General features: G+C 42.2%; 1 protein-coding gene across 4 annotated transcripts; it reads right to left on the reverse strand.

The window, feature by feature from the left end:
• Positions 1-929: 929 nt before the first annotated feature.
• On the reverse strand, positions 930-17,696 carry scrn2 (secernin 2). 4 transcript variants are annotated; one of them, XM_086033345.1, is made up of 10 exons: positions 16,356-16,589; positions 12,936-13,086; positions 12,704-12,866; positions 10,236-10,417; positions 9,681-9,880; positions 7,334-7,549; positions 3,675-3,840; positions 2,359-2,539; positions 1,784-1,939; positions 930-1,487 (listed from the first exon to the last, which is right to left on the reverse strand). In XM_086033345.1, the coding sequence occupies exons 3-9, from the start codon at positions 12,863-12,865 to the stop codon at positions 1,787-1,789; spliced, it is 1,260 nt and encodes a 419-aa protein (XP_085889471.1). In that variant the 5' UTR covers position 12,866; positions 12,936-13,086; positions 16,356-16,589; the 3' UTR covers positions 930-1,487; positions 1,784-1,786. The 4 variants fall into 4 exon arrangements, with proteins under 4 accessions (XP_085889471.1, XP_085889469.1, XP_085889470.1 ...); XM_086033343.1 differs by lacking the exons at positions 12,936-13,086; positions 16,356-16,589 and adding an exon at positions 17,647-17,696; XM_086033344.1 differs by lacking the exon at positions 12,936-13,086.
• Between the last annotated feature and the right edge of the window lie 2,386 nt (positions 17,697-20,082).

Consider the following 20,082-nt stretch of genomic DNA (forward strand, 5'->3'; position numbering starts at 1 on the left):
CTCGCGTGACGTGGACAGCTGAGACCGAAAACGTAACATAAGCCACGTAAGGAAATTTGTCGTAAACCTAATCATAAAAACAGCCCTTAAATCACTAGAGTCTTTTGAGGTGGGCATTTTAGTACTAATGTCATTTTTACATGCAAACCTATTATATAAGTGCCAATGTTAAGCTCATCCAAGTGTCACTTTAAAGCTTTTGAGATTGCTCATTGCCTCACCGTGTCAAGAGGTCAGCAACTGTACATTGTAGCTACCCTTAATGTCATAGTCCTACCCTCTAAATTAGCAGCAAGCGGGATTGAAATGTTTTCTCTTATCAGCTGCAACTGGCGTTCCCACATGGTTTAAGTGTAACTGTGATAGAAAGTGACTCGCGCAGTTACCATGTAAACAAAACACCGGTTTCGGTTCACACAGGAGGTTGTGTGCATAATTTACGCAAACACTCATAGGGCATAGCAATAAATGATCTGAACATTTTCTTCAAGTTTTATCAGATGTAGCTCCCACCAACTGCTCCTGTTGTGCACAGCCGACAGCTCCATTCCTCCCTCCGACAGCCCTCAGCTACCCCAGGCAAGTTCACCATGTCCCTGCTTGGCCTTGCAACCAAGAAACCAGGTGAGAAGTCATCTCAGGAGGTTGAAGGTGAGAAAGGCAGCAGGTCCAGGTGGCATTGCTCCAGACTCCTCAATTCCTAGGTGAACCTGCTGTGTGGAATTGTCCAGCACAAACGTTCAAACTGAGCCCGAAGCTGGGTAGTGTCCACCAGCTGTGGAAAACATCCTGCTTGGTTCCAATACCAATGCACTATATGAAGAAAGTTGTATTGTATTGTATTGTATTGTGACTTCGCTGCTGCTTTGCTGATTTCCTCCAACTCGCTTGGCTGCCTCAGTTGCTATTGAGACTTAGAAACAAAGAGGTCTCATTCTAAACAGTCTTTATTTCACATTGCCTGTGTAGCCATCGCATGACAACTCCTTGTTTTCTATCAACAAATCCTACTTTCAACATACAGTATTCCATACAATACTGAAGTGCAAAACCACTACGACACTGAGGAAAAAAAGATAGTTGAATTTACTCAATTATATTTGGTCAGGTGGTTGCACAAAATAAAATAATCGAGCTCCAGATACATTTTTTAAGTAGATATATAGTATACTTAAAAAAATTATCTGGATTCAGATGGTTATATTTTGTGCAACCACTTGAAGAAAATTGAGCACTGTAGCCTATATGATGCACAGCATTTTTTCAGTGTACATTGTGCCATCTACACCATTATGAACACTACAGAGGTCATCGATCCCAGGTTAAATTGTTGATGAGACACATTTTAAACATTTAGTCTTAATAATATAACCGTATCAGCGATGTGTGCAGCGAGGCTGAGGCAAATTGGAGGCTAAACGTTCCAAGAGGTCCTCTGCGGCATTTCCTGCCACTCTCCATTTGCAAGGAATAAGCTGGTGAGGCCGCTGTAAGACAAAATTGTTGATCATCATACATGGCAGCTTCATGTACATTCAGAAAATAAACCACTGACACCACAAAAAGTGACCTTTCACCCAACGAACTGTTGTTCCAACATGATAGGGAAAATAACACAACAGCCTCAGTCCTTTTAACCTGCTTTACTGTTGTTGTTCATAACTAATTGCCCACATTTAGTTGATGTGATTAGATTGTCATTTTTATGTACTGTTAGGAAAGCTGTTGAACCAGGCCAATTTTGTGATGGATAATTTAGGCTCAAACCAACCAGCAGCCCCACCTGTCATTGATAGAACTTGATCTCTGTGTCCACACAATCAAAAAAAAGGTTTCCTAGTTCATCGCCTGGTATCTCTCCACTCAACATGGCGGAAATCTCACTCAGACACTGCGACTCGAGGTCTCTCAGAATCTCATAGATGGCTAAGCCCTTGTCCTGCCGGGAGAAAGAAAAAAGGGATGTATAACAAACAGGGAAAACTGGGTACGTTATTATTACTCCTGCCACCTGTGTATTTTTGGTTTGTTTGATGGCAGGAATATGTAACCTGGCAAAATTGTTTCTATAAATAATTAAAAGGTTTGAATTATTATATAATAGCACAATGCATGTTACACTTGCTGTGTGTCAAATCCACGTTTTTTTTTTTTGTAGCTTATTCCAATATCCAACAAAACAATGAACATTGAGCCTTCTTCTTTGGATGTAATATTATTTGTTTAAGTTTGATGTACATTTGCACAATGCATGTCATGTGGAAAGTAAACCCATTTGTTTTCGATCTTTACAAGCAGGCTGATTCAGTGCTACTCAGTGCAGTGCTTCTTAAACTACTGAACAAGCAGCTAACCTACCGGGTCTGTTTTCATAGTGTTAAGTGCCTCCTGGTGAGCCTTGTAAAGTTCATGTCTGCGGTCCACTTGGTCCTGAAAGCGTGGCAGCTTCTTGACAGGATCATCAGGACCAAAGTGCGGGGAAACCACCCTAAGCACAGGGGTGTAATCCTCAGAGAAGATGTAAGGTTTGAATATGGACCTGTAAGTGCAAAGGAGGATGGGGGAGGGGGAAATGACAAAATGGAGAGAGGAAAAACAAAAATCAGTAATGCAGAAATATATCCTAAAAGCCACTTTTCCATTGTATCTGTTCCACATCAAAACGGCCTTGCTCAGCACAAAGTAGTCAAGATCCATTACACATTTTCGGGGCCTTGTGGTTACAATGGAATCGTTTTTCAGAACCGTCTCCGAGGTGGTTCTAAAACGCAGGTCGAGCAGGGCCATGACATCACTGTTACCTGACTGGCCAACACTTGTAGGTGTTTCTTTTGCGCCCATTTCCTGGTTTAAGCGAGTGAGGCAGTGCCGGCCACCTCCAAAGTCACAGAAATACAGTATATACAGTACACATATTGTGTTACAACAATGCTTAACCATATTTACAATTTCATATGTTTCAATGGATAAAATGCTTGTGATAAAAATTCTGCTGCCACCGGAGTCCCTCCGGCATCAGAAGCTGCAGTCCAGAGCCTCGGCGGTCCCCCTGCCCGATGTTGTGGCTCCTGCCTCATGAGCGGTGGAACGTCGGACGGTAACGACGACAAGCTGCTGCCGGTGACAGCAACTCGTAGAGGCAGCCAAGTGAATGAGGGTTCGCTCTCATCGAAGTGCATGGACCCGGTAAGTGGCATGCACGTGAACTTTTTTTACAACAAGATCCATCATTATTTCATCCATTAATAAATGTAATAAATAAATACACCAACTTTTTCTAATAATTTTTAAAAATGGTATTCATAAATACATAGTACATTACGGACAGTACTATTCTGAGAGCTGCTGTTTCTCATACCCATTCATGTTCCTAATTTTAGAAAATATTTCACAGATTTTTCTATTTCAGCAGTCCTATTTTGCTAGCAAAGTCAACCTTTTTGAAATACCAACAGACTAAAGGCTTTAATATCAACAACCTTTGGCCTGCTAGTATTAATTGCCTAAAATTTAGTTTACAGCCAAAGAGAGTTTTTTCCCCATCTGTTTTTGCAAATTGCTTGCTTGTCAGAAAACTGCTCAGTCTGAGTCTGTTTTTGGGGTCTGTATGTAGATGTTTTCAATATGCTTAGAATACGTGTTTGGGTAATTTTGGGGTTTTGTAGTTGACAAACCGTGAGGGATCTGGGGTAGCAGTGAAGAAGTGGATGCAGGGCAGGCTGGTGTCTCTGGGAAGTATGGACACCATACTGCCTGTGGTGCAAAACCTGTCAGAGTCCATGCAGATGCCACTGGCCTTGTCCCTCAGAATAGACATCATCACTTCTGCTGTCACGGAGCCTAAACAATACATGAAAAACAGGTTTATTACTGCAGAATCAAATAATAAACCTAATAAATAAATTAGTAGTCAACTCAGTTCTCCAAATACTGAAGTAGAACATTTGTGTTGTTGTTTTTAGAAAAAGTTTAGTAACATGCTCTGCAGTGTGAACATAGCCATAGTTCATTTAGTGTTTTTTTTTGTTTTACATTATTTTGTGAAGTGATGGCGTTATTGAGAGGTTTATTAGGTCACTAAATACCCATTGAAGGCTCACGTACAAAAGTCACCACCCGCCACTGATACACATACACTATAAATATATATACATACAGTATATATTCAGTACACCCCGTGGTTGACAGGTATGCAAATTATACAGTAAATGATCTTTACAGTACAAATAAGTACAACAACCCTTTCAGTAGATCTTGATGTTTTTTCCTAACATCAAAAACGGGGCAATTTTCAAATTGTTTACCTTTAATGAAAATATCTTTTATCAGATGGACCTAAGCCTACTATTCAGCTACAAACTTCTGTTTTTAATTCTTGTCTCGCTCTCTTTAGTTTTTTTTATGGTTTTAATTCCACCTAGGTTACTAATGAAAATAAAATCAAACTACAAAACATGAAAATATAAATAGCCTAACCCTAGCCACGGCGCACTCAGTGTTTAGCTTAAGCCCAGTTCACACGGCAGGATAATTGGCCTGATTTTAGCCCCGAATCTCCCCTCCCGACAATTGTAGGTAGGCCCCGATTCTCATAATGGCTCCAAAGATCATCTTATCAGATCCACGTCTTTTCTTTTTGAGTCGCTTTTTATCGCTAAAAATAATCCACAAACGAGTGCCACCATCAAGACACAATTTGAGACCCCTGCTGCCTCTTCGCCGGGACGAACTTGGTGGCCGCCATCTTTTTTTACTCTGAGGCCCATTTTATCTCGAGGGGTTTTGTGAAATTTTCAGTTTGAAGTTAGAATATCCATGATCAAGTGTGTAGGTTTCATTTTTAATTTAGGGCACTTATTTTTATTTTTTCCCACAATTTTATAATTAGCCTATTGAGTCAAACTGCAGAGAAATATGATGAACAGTTCCAAGCATTTACAAGCACTTCACCCAAAATTCTAGCATTTTCAAACCTTGAAAACACAACATTAAAATCCAAGCATTTTCAAGGTTTTCAAGCACCCGTACGGACCCTGTCAATGAGACTGTAGACCACAACTCTAGAGGCCAATTCAAAGCCAGTTCCACAGGTGACTAGTGAAATCCAGGGCACTATCCAGAAAGAAACAACAGGTCTCAAAGAATACATCAAGATGATGTTCCCCGGGGATGACCTACTTAGTGAATTCTTCAGGCAACGGAAGCCCAGTAAGAAGAAGGAGCCAGATGGACTGTCGTGGAAGGACAAGCCCTTGTATGGCATGTACCACCGTCAAATTGAAGAAGTGTCTGACATCGTACAAAAATACCAGTGGCTGGAAAAGGCTGGGCTGAAAAACACCACAGAGGTGCTAATCATGGCAGCACAAGAACATGCCCTAAACACAAGATCAATACAGGCCGAGGGGGCTACCACATAAGACAGGATCCCTGGTGTAGGCTGTACAAAGAAGCCCCAGAGACTGTGCAGCATGTCACAGCAGGGTGTAAGATGCTGGCTGGCAAGGCATACATGGAATGGCATAACCAGGTAGCAGGAACAGTGTACCGGAACATCTGTCCCAAATATGGATTAGAGGTCCTAAAATCAAGATGGCAGACACCTCCAAAGGTGGTTGAGAACAACCAAGCCAAGATCCAGTGGCAGATAAAGGCAACACTAACAGTGGTGCCACAAGTGATCGAGGCACTGCGGGTAGTTACCACCAAGATGGTTGGGTGGCTCCAGTAGATACCAGGAATGACATCTGACATCTCCATGCAATATTGGGAACAGCTAAGATCCTGTGCAAAACCCTCAAGCTCGCAGGATCCGATCTTGAAGGATAGCTTAGATCCTGTGCAAAACCCTCAAGATCTTGATGGATGGATGGATGGACGGACGGATGGATATCGTCGCTGACCAGCAGAAACCTCGTACTGCCAAATATGGTAAAATTCTGTTGTTTTTTTCACAAATCAATACTAATGGTTCATCCCAACTTTGTAATTTTTATGCAATTCAATTTAAATCGGTGAAAATAGCAAATACACAAATCGTAACAGAAATACGCAGCCGCTCTTGAACGCAACTTATGTTTGGTAAGCGCATGTGTGTTTGCAGACCTGTGACAAAATACTTTTGTTTCGTCGGTCTACGGAAGCTGGTCAGTGGAGGCTGAATGACGCAAATGTCACCTGTATTTAACGCCTGGGTGTATTTTATTTTTTTTCGACAATAAGTGAAAGTAGTAAGGTTCGCTGGATTAAGTTGGCTTGTCTTTTTTAACATGGATCGATGTGATGCTTCGTTGCAGTCGGTGCTTAGATCATGTCTCAAGTCTCCGTTTCATTTTAATATCCACTTAATACGGGGTTAGATGGCTCATTGTTTTATTTATTGCATCACTCGTGGCTTTAGACCTTTAAGAAGAAGTTTTGTGAAGGTGTTGTAGCCAAGGGCAGACCGGAAGTCACACACATAATCGTTTCCTGAGCTCTGTGGAATAAGGTGGATATGTTTACATTCTTCATTCTCCATTCTTCACATCCTTTTTCTGCCACACAATCGACTCACCAGACCACCTCACGAGGGACAGGCGTATGGTACGTACCAGTGCACACTAAGTAATGTAGTACATCCATCGGAGTGTGAGTATCACAAAGCGCAAGACAGAAGTAAAGAAGTCCCGGTACGCTAGAAGCTAAAATTGAGAATATACCGGCCCACTTGGTCTTCAGAGTAAAGTAAAGACAGAAAATGTACACTAGTAGTTAGATGCATTGGGCAATATGGGTTCATGCAGTAATGCAAGCTACACAAACATATTGTACATATAAAGAATTATCAACATATTCATAAATACATTTTTTGTAGGAAGATCATTTTGACTTGGTCATTTTATAAGTAACGGCAGCTCCCTGCTGACAAAGTGTGGGCATCCCTGCTTTAGAGAGTCTTCAATTATCCTAAAATTGGAGTTATGGAGAAAGCCCATGCAAGCACAGGGAGAATATGCAAATTTCATACAGGAAACTTGGAGCCAAGATCCAAAAACTAAACTTGAACGTTGTGGCAGATGAGCTAATCATAAGCACTGTCACATTTCTTCAGACAACTATATATATTTTTTTTTTAAAAAAGGAAAAGGAATGCTGCATGACAGTTATCCATACATCAAGTGTCACATTTTAAAATCATTAACTATAATGCAATTAATAAAAATGTTAACTTAGGAAATGAGAATCCGGCAACATCATCTTATTCTTTCTTTTTTTTTTTTTAATGCAACCAGCACTGAACAAGGCAAATTCCGATTTTTTTCTGTGTACTTTAAAAGCCTACAAACCTCACCATCATGTTGCTGTAGTAGTTCTGCACCCCCCTTGTAGCGTTTTTTGGCAAGCTCCATCCTTACGGGTTGCTTCTCAGGGCTGAACACTTGAGTGAAGTTAAACTCTCCCACACCATCCCACCAGCCCTGTGACTGGGCCACATTCCGCAGCTCTGGATGCTCTGCGGAAATCTCGGTGCCGATGGTCAACTGGTTGGAGATGTTCGTCACTCCCTCTGAGAAGAGAAATTGTTTTTTACACATGGACAAAATTGTTGGTATCCTTTCATTAAAGAAAGACAAATGCGGAATGGTCAGTGAAATAACTGGTAAAAGTAAAAATTGTAAAGAAAAAATCATTGAAAATGAAATCAGAATTTGATTTTCAATTGTGGCACAATATAATAATTATAAGCAAGCAAAATTGGCCAGGACAAAAACCATGGTACCCCTAACTTAATATTTCTTTCTTATTCTTTTTCACTTCCTTGTCTTTATATGATTGCCCCTTGCATCTTTGAATAAACAGCAGATGTGACTTGACAAAAAGTGCCTTGTGGCTTGTCAAAGGACATTTTGGAAAAGTCAGGTTTGGCACTTTCAAAGTAGTTGAGTGACCATTGTGGGTTTTTGGTTTTTATTTCTTAAACAAAAGTGTACCAGGGTTTTTTTTTTTATTTAGCACAAAACCCACAGGGTAAATATAAGACAAAAACTAAGCGCTGCATATTTGCGGTTCGGCATTCACAAATTTGCTTTTTTTTTTTTACGAATTTGCTGATTTTTGGGGGAGGTCAGAACCGCTCCTCCATTATATGTCTCATGCCATTCAAATCCAATTTTTTCCACTCTTGTATGCATAGCATACATCAAAATTAGACTGTGACATGGCTTAAGTTTGACAACTTTGTGTGCTTTATCATTTACATGCAATAGCCTGAAATGGATGAAAGTCAAAGGCCTGAAAAAAATGAGAATTTGAATTCGGCATCGTGATGTAAACTCTAAACCCTGATTATTTAAGTACCTTCCCACTTCGTCGCTGCTACACGGCCACTCAATTTAGGACAAATGGCATACCGACAACAACACCCCTTATGTCTTGTGCAAAGCTAAAACTTTGCATCAGCTGCCAACGTCACAGGAGTTGATGAATAAACGGCTTCAACTTATTGTGGGTGAAACGCCTAAGTATTTCAAAACCAGAATTGTGCTGCGATTGGGCTCATTTTATGGAGGATGGCTTCGTCAGCGAAAACTTTTACACACACATCAGAAAATACATTTCCAGGTTTTAGGCAACACAGTAACACGTACACACACATTGGTCAGTCGCGACCACAAGTTCATGTTGCGTCACTTTGTAGGTAAAGGTAATTAAAAATATATATATATAATCTGAGTACCCCGCCTATGGCCTGAAGGAAGCTGGGATAGGCTCCAGCACGCCCACGACCCTGGTGAGGATAAGCGGTTCGGATCATGGATGGATGAATGCGTACAACCGAGAACTAGCTGCGGATCGTGGTTTGCGCTTGTCAGCATAGATGGGCATTATGTCAGACTGACTGGTCCATCAGTCCATCACTGACGGACGCCAATTTTGCTGACGATTGAATGACGGGAAACCTTTTAAAAATTACGGATTGACGAATGACAGAAGTGGGTTTTCATCCATTAGTGTAATCGTCACTAACTGTGTCCGTCAATGATGGCCCGTCAGTCCGTCAGTGAAAATTTTGTAACGCACACCTCTGCTTGTCAGTCCATCTCCGAGAGCTCACCGGCTGGCCGCGGGGTCTCTGGAAGTCGCTATGTGATGTGGATTTACAGGAAAAAAAAAAAAAAAAAAAAAAAGAAGGAAATATTTTCCTCCTGTGCGACCTGGCTGCCTCACTGCCGGGGCCACCTCACAGTGCACCGTGGCCGGCCACAGTTGATGCACGGTGGCCACAAGACGCCCACATATTGGCAGCGACCAATTTGTGGAAAGCTGTTTTCCAAATCAAATTAAGGAGAACAGCAACCAATTCGGAGCAAAGCTTATTTACATATTTAATATTTTCTAATAATACTGAGAAAACGGTCTGTTCAAAATTACAGGCATTTCTAACCAACGGAAGTAGCTTGAAAATAGGCATCCTGATCATTTAAAACCCAAATGATCTTGTAAACACAAAAATAGGACAGCAAGGATTATTAAAGGTGAAAAAAATGCAGCATGGTATCTTTAAAAGACACAACAGACAATGTATTGTAACAAACACGAATCAAAAAGGCCTTTACAAAGAAAATGAGTGCCTACTTGATAAGCACTACAACAGCTAATAACATTTAATCTACGATCGACAAGCCAATAGAAATCACCTGAGATCTTCCGTGCCACCCACAGCCTTCCGGCTGTTTCCAGTACCCAGGCTTCATTTCGGTCCACCAGAAGGAAGGTGTTATGGTAGCTAAAAGGTTCTGGATCCTCCCTGCATTGACCCCCTTGTCCGTGCCGCTCCAGCAGGCCTGTGATGGCAGTGAGCGCTGACCATGCACTGTCACCACGCTCCAGGCCCAGCCTGAGAGGGCAGAAATCACGGGGTTCTTTAGCAGGTTTGTCTTGAACTTAAAAACAATACTGTACAATGTCAAAATTGTAAATGAATAACAGTTTTAAGATGAAGAACAGCATGGACTTTGAACAGTTCTTAGTGTGAGTCAATGTTGGACTAAAGCTTCAGGTGTCTGCTAGGAAACTGTAGAGGAATGCCGTCACAATCGAGAGATTTGCATGGTTTAGGTGGTGGAGTGGCCATATAGCAAATAACCGATGCTTTAATACTCAGTTTATTTTCAAAGAATCATTGTCAAAAAATACCAAAACCTTGAGTTGCTTGAGATGCCGTGTCGTCAATGTGCTCAGTAGGAGCTCACCTCACAAGATCCATGCCCAACAAAGCCTCTCCAGGAACGACAGCCTCCCGAGTCCAGACTGCCTCATTGCCTATACAAACTCCCTGATCGTTGGCTCCCATTTCAGCTCCCCACATCCAAGCTGGTTTACTCAGGATGACAGCATGTGTCTGCTCTACTTGGGGGATCTGTATGTACGTACACTACAGATGAAAGGGAACATCACAGTAGAAAGAGATCAACTGCGAATGAGATACAGAAGACTGAAGACTGCTGGTCTGCTGTGATGTTTCCAACCACATTTCTAATGTACCAGATTTATCCCACAGCAAAGTAATTTTCATCTTCGGGTGGCCAGCAAGCACAATATTGATGATATGAATTTATCTTGTGATTACTTTTTTATATATCTACAGTATATTTCTGTGAACATAGCCTCTTCTTTGACATACAGTAGTACCAACAAGTCTACTACTTCATCTGCCCTACAACACACATAAGAGGTGACAAATCCAGGTCCAGAAAGTAAAAACCCTGCCACAGTTTGGACTTAGCCACAGGTGTTTCAACTCAATCGTCAGATAACAGGTGCTTCAACTCAATCGGCAGCTAAATGCTCATTTACCGGTGGCTTAAGCCCAACTGTGGCAAGATTTTTTCTTTGTGGCAGGGTTTTTACCTTCTGGACCTAAATTTGACACCTCAGCTGAATATCAATATTTGTCTCATAATAATAATACAACAAATTGTCATTGGGGTTATAGAAGGTTAAAATTGTCATTTAAAACAATTGACAACAACATGTAAATCATGCATCCATCCATCCATTCATCAATTTTCTTCCGTTTGTGATGTCGGGTTGCTGGGGCAGCAACTAAAGCAGGGAAACACTTCTTTCTCCCGAGCCATTTCATCCAGCTCTTCTAGGAGGGTGGAGGGCTGATGTCGCAGCCTACCATGAAGTAAATAGGGAGGCTTTTGCTGCTGGATTAGATGAGAAATAGAATGGTCCTTGGCAAGATTGATGTCATTGTTGCAAAAGAAAGCCCTGGATTTGCTCTTTTTGAAGTGGAGGGGGATGAGGAGGCGACAAACTCTGATTGGGTCCATGCATACTAATGGCTCGGATGGAACTTGGAGAGTTTAATCCCGTTCCATGGGCTACAGTCCCAGCAACACTGCTTCGAGCGACTGGTACAAATTCCTACCTGAGCACTGAGCAGTTTAAAAGCCAACTGCAGGAGTTGGCCCAAGCCTCACCGCATTAATTAGCGCTTCCTCCATTTTCCTCATGCCATTTACTGTAAAAGTCCTCCCATCAGTCCATCATCGGAAATCACACCGACTCTCCTATTGGAGGCACATTCTGACATCATGGCAACGGCACTCTTGAGGAGTAGCCCACTGTGATGCGACACGGTCCTTCTTCCTCAGCACATACACAATGAATGGGTTTGTCTCTGTGAAAAGGTCTTCAGGGAGAGCCACCCAGTGGGGGAAATTCATTACTACCACTTCCACGATCTTCCACGTATCCACGATCTCGTTCTTTAGGTCACGATCCATGGCTCAAGGCCAAAGGCGGGGGTAGGAACGTGATCGACCGTTAAATCAAGAGCTTTGGCTTTAAGCTCAGCTCCTTCACTCCCATGACAGACCAATGCAGTCATCATCAGACAGTCATCACTGCTGATACTACACTCCATTCTTTCCTCACTCAATAACACTGAACAAGACCCCAATATACTTGAACTCCTCCATTTGGAGCAGAATCTCCTCTTCCAACTCCAGTCTTTTCTGACTGAACACCATGGCCTCAGATTTCGGAGTACTGATTCTGATCCCAGCCACTTCATACGCAGCTGCTAACCTTTCAAGCATGAGTTGAATATTGCGGCTTGATGAAGGCAAGACCACATCATCTGCAAAAAGCAGAGATTCAATACTGAGGCCACAGAACAAAATCTCCCTTAACTCCTTGGCTGTGACTAGAAATGCATTCCATAAAGGTTCTGAACAGAAATAGTGACAAAGAGCAACCTTGGCGGAGTCCACCTGTCACTATAAACAATTCTGACTTATTGCTGGCAATGCAGACCAACTCTGGCACCGGTTGTATAGGGACAGAATAGGGTCTGTTACCCCATACTCCCAAAGTACACCACATAACACCCCCCAGGGGGCACGGTCGAACACCTTCTCCAAGTCCACATAAAACAAACATGTAGACGAATTGGGAAAACTACCATGCACCCTACAGGACCCTGCTGAGGATGTAGAGATGGACTGTTCCACATCCAGGCAAAAAACTACACAAATTAAATCTGAGATTCTGGGAGTAACCCTCAGTTATTGTGCAAATGAATAACAGGTATTAATATACCAGGTAGGCACAACATAATATTAACCGCTGTTTGTTATGGTTAAGCCCCTGACCCCCCAAAATGTTGGTGTGCATTACCAAAAATGGATGACTAAAGTGGTATTACCTCCAGCTTGGTGCCAGGAGGGTGGGATGTTGCGAGGTAGTGGACTACCTCCTGTACTTCATCCCGGGGACGGTCAGAGTTCTTCCCAAAAATGACATGGTTATCAAGAGAGCCAGGCGGCAATGAGACAAAGCAGTCACATGACATGGGATCTTCTGTCATCCTAAAACAAAAACACATTTCAGAATAGATTCTCATGTTCAGAGGTCACTGATGGTGTAGTGGTACACACGCCTGAGTTGTGTGTGGGCAGCATGGGATCGGTTCCCGCTCAGTGACGGTGTCTGTGTGTGTGCCCTGTGACTGGCTGGCGACCAGTTCAGGGTGTAGTCCGCCTTTCGCCCATTGTCAGCTGGGATAGGCTCCAGCACCTCCCCGCGACCCTGTACAGGATAAGTGGTTTGGAAGATGAGATTCTTCAACTATATAACTATATATATATATATATATATATTAGTGCTGTCAATCGATTAAAATATTGAATCATGATTAATCACATTTTTTCATAGTTAACTTGTAGTTAATCGCACATTTTATTTATTGTAAAAAAATCACTTGATTTTTCTTTTTTCTGTCCCATTATTTTCTTGAATTTTAATACCCTTAACATGAATAAGAGGGTTGATTTTCTTATGCAAATACTTTATTAAAGTGGAAATCAACCAACACATATTTTTTTCCAAGAATAGGTACTATGCAAGCCCACTAGTCGAAACAAGGCATTCTGATAAATATTGCGTATGTGGAATAAGAATTAATCCACCCGTTTTTAGCCATCTCAAGGGGCGGCCATTTTATCACGTCTGTCGACTGAAAATGATGGCTAGATGAGATGGCTAGATTTTTCTGCTTGACTCATATTCCACAAACACAATATTAATCAGAATGGATTGTTTCAACTAGGGGGCCTGCATAGAACATATTCTTGAAAAAAAAATGTTTGGGTTGACTTCCCCTTCAATTTAAAAAACAAGCATTGGACTCACACAAACAGCCCCTCAGCCCTTTCAAACTCACGCACATACACACACACACACTACTCACGCACACGCGCGTCTGCGCACACGTTGTCACATGTTTTACGAGTGGTCCCTGAAGCGCACACGAATGTGATTGGCTCATGTTATGCTATCCTATGCTGTAGGTGTTATCAGCACGTTGTGTGTTCCTCCCCTAAACTGACTTTATTATCACAAAACAAGACAGCCCTCTTCTCTACTCATCCTCAGTCGCTGAGGCAAACCAATTTATTCACATTTCTGAGATTTAAAGCTGCTAATATATGTATACATATTGTTGGAAATTTCAGCAGGTCGCTCACTTGGGATGTAAACTCAATCATTAGTTCACAAAAAAACAACTATTTTCCAATGCGTGTTCGTTTAATCTTTCAAGAAGATATCTGATATCGCTCAAAACCACATTCCATTCTTCTAGACAAAGTTGTACGCATGCACTTATGTGAAGGCCTGTTGGTGTTTGTGTTACACAAGACACAAATAGTTTTCTTTCTTCCCTTGCTATTGATTGTAATATGACTGCTTATGTGTAAGGACATTTAGCTGTTTGTGTGTGATGACCATAAATGTGTAATGCAATTACCATCTGATCAACATATGGCTAACATATTGGCTAATATAAAGCCATCCATCTAGAGCAGGGGTGCCCATTACGTCGAACACGATCGACCGGTCGATCCTAAAGGCATCGTGGGTAGATCACCAGCCTATCATCTGTCCTCACTACTGTATTGCTACATTCACGCCAACTGCGTTGGGAGCGTTTCTGGCGGCGCGTTTCAATTGGAGTCAATGTAGTTCGCGCAGGCGGGCGCCGTTGTGTGCGGGGTGGCGCGAATGATGCATTTGAAGCGGTGGGACGCGGTGCGAAGCACCGGATATCCGCCCATTCGCTCCACTAGGCGCGTATAAACAAGTCAACTTTTTTGCCGTTCTGCCTCGCGGCAGCCAGTCATCATCGGGCATACTACGTCACATACAGCCACACAGCATCCTGTTCACTCGGCGGCTCTTTTTTTTAACAGTTCTTGAACTTTACCAAGTAGGCAATATTGATAGCATTAGCATAGTGTGCAAAAAAGTTGACTTGTTTTATACGCGCCGAATGGGCGGATTGTTATTGCTGCAAATCTGTTTGAGGCTGGCTATCAGCAGCTACTGTCTGGACTATGCGTCCCTGGCTGATTCCATCCATCCATTATGAATACCGCTTATCCTCACAAGGGTCGCGGGGCGTGCCGGAGCCTATCCCAGCAGTCTTCGGGCAATAGCCAGCCAATCGCAGGGCACCCAGAGAAAACCCACGCAGGCACGGGGAGAACATGCAAACTCCACACAGGGAGGCCGGAGCCGGGATCGAACCCACGACCTCTGAACTGTGAGGCAGACGTGCTAACCAGTCGTCCACTGTGCCTCCCCTGGCTGATTCCATTCAGTGCAAGTCATCAGAGTAAGGTAATTACAAAACACTTTTTGTTGTTGTTGTATTGCGCTATATATGTTGATGTAGTCATGCAAGGAACACCAGCATATACGGTACATATAAAAAATAATTCTCAATATATTTATAAATAATGTGTTTTGCATTTTTAGTAGGTGGTAGATCATTTTGACTCGGTCATGTCATAAGTAGCTTTCAGGCTGAAGAAGTGTGGGCACCCCTGATCTAGAGTCAGTAATTACCAGCCTGATTCTAATATTGGACAAACCCTTCAATATAAATACATATAAATCATTTTTTTGTATTAAGTGATATTTCGGGCATAACTCATTGTTTCAGAATGTATATATTTGTTGTAAACATTGTGCCTGACAGAAATGCAGGCAAGTTTGCTAGATGCTATTTTCTGGTCATGTTTAAAGACTGGACTGTCAAGTTCCTTTTGCTTCTCTGCACGGGCATTCACTTCGAATTTCATAGCACCCCTAAAAATATGGTGACATTGGAATGTGATGATATATGATTTTAAGGACTGTTGTTTAAATTGTGTAATCATTGTACTGTACGGTTAAAAAAACACCTTTAATACAGTATACTGTGTGCTATGAAGTTCTGACTGAGTGACATCCTCAAAAAACAGATGCTATTGAATCGCCCCCGATCTGGTTACTGCTGTGTTCACTATAACAGAGACGTGCTTGCATGTATAGCACATGCCAATAAAAAGTGTGTGCGTGCATTTCTGTGCAATCGAGAAGAAAAACATCCACGTAAACCCCACCCGTTTGTTTGATGTTTAGTCCCAGAAGAGGTAAAACCGACCACTTCTTCCACACTAGCGACAACGAGGGATTAGGAGGCAGTCCTGTGCAGAGGGCACTTTATTGACTGTAATCTGCACAAATCCGGGCGCTACATAGAGGCATCGCTCTGACTTCGCATTCGCAGTTTTCGAATTCAAGTTGAATTCCGGAAATAAATTCTGCAAATGATAGCAGGTTGTTGGCGATCAGTGTTTATTAAACAAGATACGGCCTGTATCAAACGCTGTATATATTAGAAACGTATGGCGCATGTCAACAAATGCCTTTTTTGCGTGGGGGAGATACTACACTACACGCTCCACTGACAGTTTCAGAACTGTGTAAACTAGCGCACAAACCGTTAATACTGCTGCCAAAAAAGCATTTACCTGTCGGATATTGTGAGCGCTGACAGCCGGCTGGTAGGTGACAGGTTGGAGACACAAGAGTCACGTGACCAAGAAATCCTGAAGTGTGGATTTAAAGGACTCACTCACTAACTTGATCACGGTTCTTGTCGCTCATGTGAGCTAATCGGCGTTAGCACTAGCAGCATTTAGCAGCCATTGCTTCATTTTGTTTGCCAAAGTTCTCGACGCCTGATTACCTACTACGGCAAGCCGTTTGAGCACTTCGATGCCCCCCAACGTGCGTAAAACAAATTGGTCATTCCAGAACAGTGGACAATAAAATCACCAACACTTATTATTTTTATATTTTTTCAAACAGACAAAAAAAAAACAACACACATTTATTTTTACCATTCTTTCTAGTAATTGAATTCGTCCAGCTCATCCAGTACTGTAACACATGATTTAGAACACATTATTTAACTAAAACCTACACTGTAACCCGCCATACCACGCCCTCCGAGGATAAGGTAGAACAACTTTTCAGGGTGACAGCTGTCCGAGATATTGTAATTGCCTTATATTTTGCAGGTGCAACCCTGTTACAGATATTTCAGCACCTGAAAAACACATCTTTCAAAAATACTGCTGAATAGATCCTTTCCAGTTAAACAAAAAAAGCACAATTATATTTGAATACTAATTATTTATATTTTGCGAATCTTGATGTAAGACTTTATGGGGCGGCACGGTGGACAACTGGTTAGCATGTCTGCCTCACAGTTCAGAGGTCGTGAGTTCGATTCCGGCTCCGGCTTTCCTGTGTGGAGTTTGCATGTTCTACCCATGCCTGCGTGGGTTTTCTCTGGGTACTCCGGTTTCCTCCCACATTCCAAAACATGCATGGTAGGTTAATTGAACACTCTAAATCAGGGGTGTTCAAATCTAGTCCTCAAGAGCCCCTATCCAGCCTCTTTTCCATCTCCCCCTGCCTGCAACACACCTGATTCAAATGGTCCGCTCATCACCAAGCTTTGCACAAGCTTGATAACGATTGTGATCATTTGTATCAATTGTGTTCAGGTAGGGAGAGATGGGAAAACAGACTGGATAGGGGCTTTGAGCACCCCTGTTCTAAATTGCCCCTAGGTGTGGTTGTTTGTCTGTGTGCCCTGCAATTGGCTGGCAACCAGTTCGGGGTGTACCCTGCCTACTGCCCGATATAAATTGATATTAAAATGGATATAAATGCTTAAAATATGCATCGATGTAAAAGTATAAAAGAATCGATTCCCAACGCAATGTTAACTAGCCGCTCTCTCGTCATTACCGTATGCAAGGCGCATGCGCAGTCGTGGTAATCCAGGTCATCCGTGATATAATCAACCTGAAGCATTGTGGGTAATAGTGTCATGGCGTTAGCAACACGGTCAAAAGTCCAGGCATGAGCAAAATTACTTAAAACGATGTAAACCCCCCTTTCATAGCAGCACGGCCGTGATAAACAAGCATCTAATAAGAAAGTACAGTACATTGTGTTGTGGCCGATTTCATTCCTCACAATGGCACAATGGTTCCTGGAAGCTAGCTGGAGTTAGCAAACAGACTCCCGTGTGCCGGTTTCTGATGGAACGCCGCACACATGTCCTATTGTGGTGCGCTAACGTATTGTAGCGTCTACTAGCGATTACGGGGGAATTAGTCAGCAACTGACAATTATTGAAAACCAAAACACACTTGTTGTACACCCGCGGTTGACGTCAGACAGCGGGAGCTTCTCTTGTGAGTACCTCACTGAGAGCACATACAGTGTTGCGTTTAGGAACTCGGAAATCACAATACTCTAAATTAATACAACATGACTTATTTTACACACACACCCTTAATGGCAACACCTAACAATAAAATACATAACATACATTGGTCGTTAGAATATACTAATTTAGAGTGCAAAAAATTTATGTTCCTCCTAATTTAGTTTTTTTCCATTCCGGGTGCATACCACATTTTGAATGTGTAGATCACGTTCTGCATATTAAATAAGCAAAACAAACCATTTTTGTTGCTCATCTATTTCTTTCAATCTCTGAAATACAGGAATCAGACAAGGTCAGATCCAAGTGAGCGGTTGTGCTTTCCTCTTGTCTCCTGGCTGGTGTTTACCGACACAGCCGATCGGTATTTATGGCACATGGCCACCTGTCTGCCATTGTTCTTAACCGCACTAACAAAGACCGAGTTAAATTTATTTTCCTCTGGACATTTTTTAGTGGGAACATGGGCCATGAGAGCCGGCTGCTCCGGAGACACCGCTGCTTTGTTTTACCGTGATTTACCTGATGCTAGACTGTCTTAATTAGATTTTTATTTCTGCGTCCTCGTACGCCACGCCGCCGTGGAGCAGCCGACCTTAGCTGCGCGCCACGGGGTTTGGGAGGTGGCGGCTGCTCTAAAAACAGTTGGGTTAAAACAACACAATTTTGGGTCAATAATGGACCGATCCATAAATTGGGTCAATTTGACCCACCTTCTTGCGTTGTTTTGTACAAAACAGCCCAAATTTAAGGGTTGTTTTGTACAAAACTGCCTATTTTTGGGGTTGTTTTCTGCAAAACAACCCAGAATGTTGGGTCAAATTGACCCAATTTATGGTTCGGTCCATTGTGTTGTTTTAACCCAACTGCTGGCCTTTTTTCTGAATCTGAGCCGTGATTGGTCATTCTGAGCAGTTGTGTCATTTTCAGTCGACAGAAGACAAAATGGCTGCCCCCAGAGATGGCTAAAAACATGGGAATTTTGCTGCTTAATTTATATTCCACAAACGCAAAATTAATCATTTTTTCCTTTTTGAGTTGGTTTGGTACAGTGCATTTCCTGAGCGAAGAAGAAATGAGAGAGAGAGAGATGGGTGAATTAGAGCGAGGCTGTTCATATCTAAGTAAAGACGCAAGATAACACTGTCCTGTCGGTTGTCTTTACCAAGGAAGACGCCAGAAGAAATACATGAGGTCAAGCCTGTATTGTAACCTGCCATGCCACGGCCTCCGAAAGATAAGGAAGAGCAAATTTTAAGGGTTACACTACCAACAACGTACGTCACGACTATCACTATGTGTGTCAGTGAAGCAATTCATCCTCATTGGCAATATTTTGAAGCAGATATAATGCCTCCTCTACTCTAAAGCTTTTTTTTTTTAAAATACATGTATAAGTCATGGTGACCAGCAGACTTTATCAATGCAGCCGCTGGTTGCTATGAAAACCTTAATCACACGTTGGAAAAATTGACGGCGTCAAAATGGGGTCACGTTAACGCCGTTATTAACGCGTTTACACTACTGTTCAAAAGTTTGGGGCCACCAAGAAAGTTCCTTATTCTTAAAAGAAAAGCAGTTTTTTTCAATGAAGATAACTTTAAACTAATCAGGAATACACTCTATTCATTATTAACGTGGTAAATTATAATTCTAGCTGCAAATGTCTGTTGTTTTTTTTTTGCAATATCTACAGTACATAGGCGTATAGAGGCCCATTTCCAGCAACTATCATGCCAGTGTTCTAAAGGTGTTTGTCCATTGCGTCGTGTTATATTGGGTTCTTTTAAAAAGCAAGTCAACTGCATGTTCTCTTCTACGGAGCCGCCTTAATTAATTGCCTGCACAAAGCTTTTCATGTGCTTCCCAGTAGTCACATTGCACATGCATATTCTGCCCTCTAGTGTGTAACAGTCAGTTATTGTGGTACGGCATCTCGCCACACGGTGGCG

Source organism: Filicampus tigris, chromosome 6 (assembly GCF_054856515.1).
Source record: "Filicampus tigris isolate MCC_2025a chromosome 6, RoL_Ftig_1.0, whole genome shotgun sequence".
NCBI classification, from domain to species: domain Eukaryota; kingdom Metazoa; phylum Chordata; class Actinopteri; order Syngnathiformes; family Syngnathidae; genus Filicampus; species Filicampus tigris.

Bases quoted from the DNA above. Each gene is read 5' to 3' on its own strand.
- scrn2 (XM_086033343.1), bottom strand. From the start codon at position 17,687: ATGACCTGGATTACCACGACTGCGCATGCGCCTTGCATACG. The intron at 12,867-17,646 runs GTAATGACGAGA...TTTTTGTTTTAG, and splicing joins GCGCATGCGCCTTGCATACG to GATGACAGAAGATCCCATGT. The intron at 2,540-3,674 runs GTTTGTCAACTA...TTGCACTTACAG, and splicing joins GCTACCCCAGATCCCTCACG to GTCCATATTCAAACCTTACA.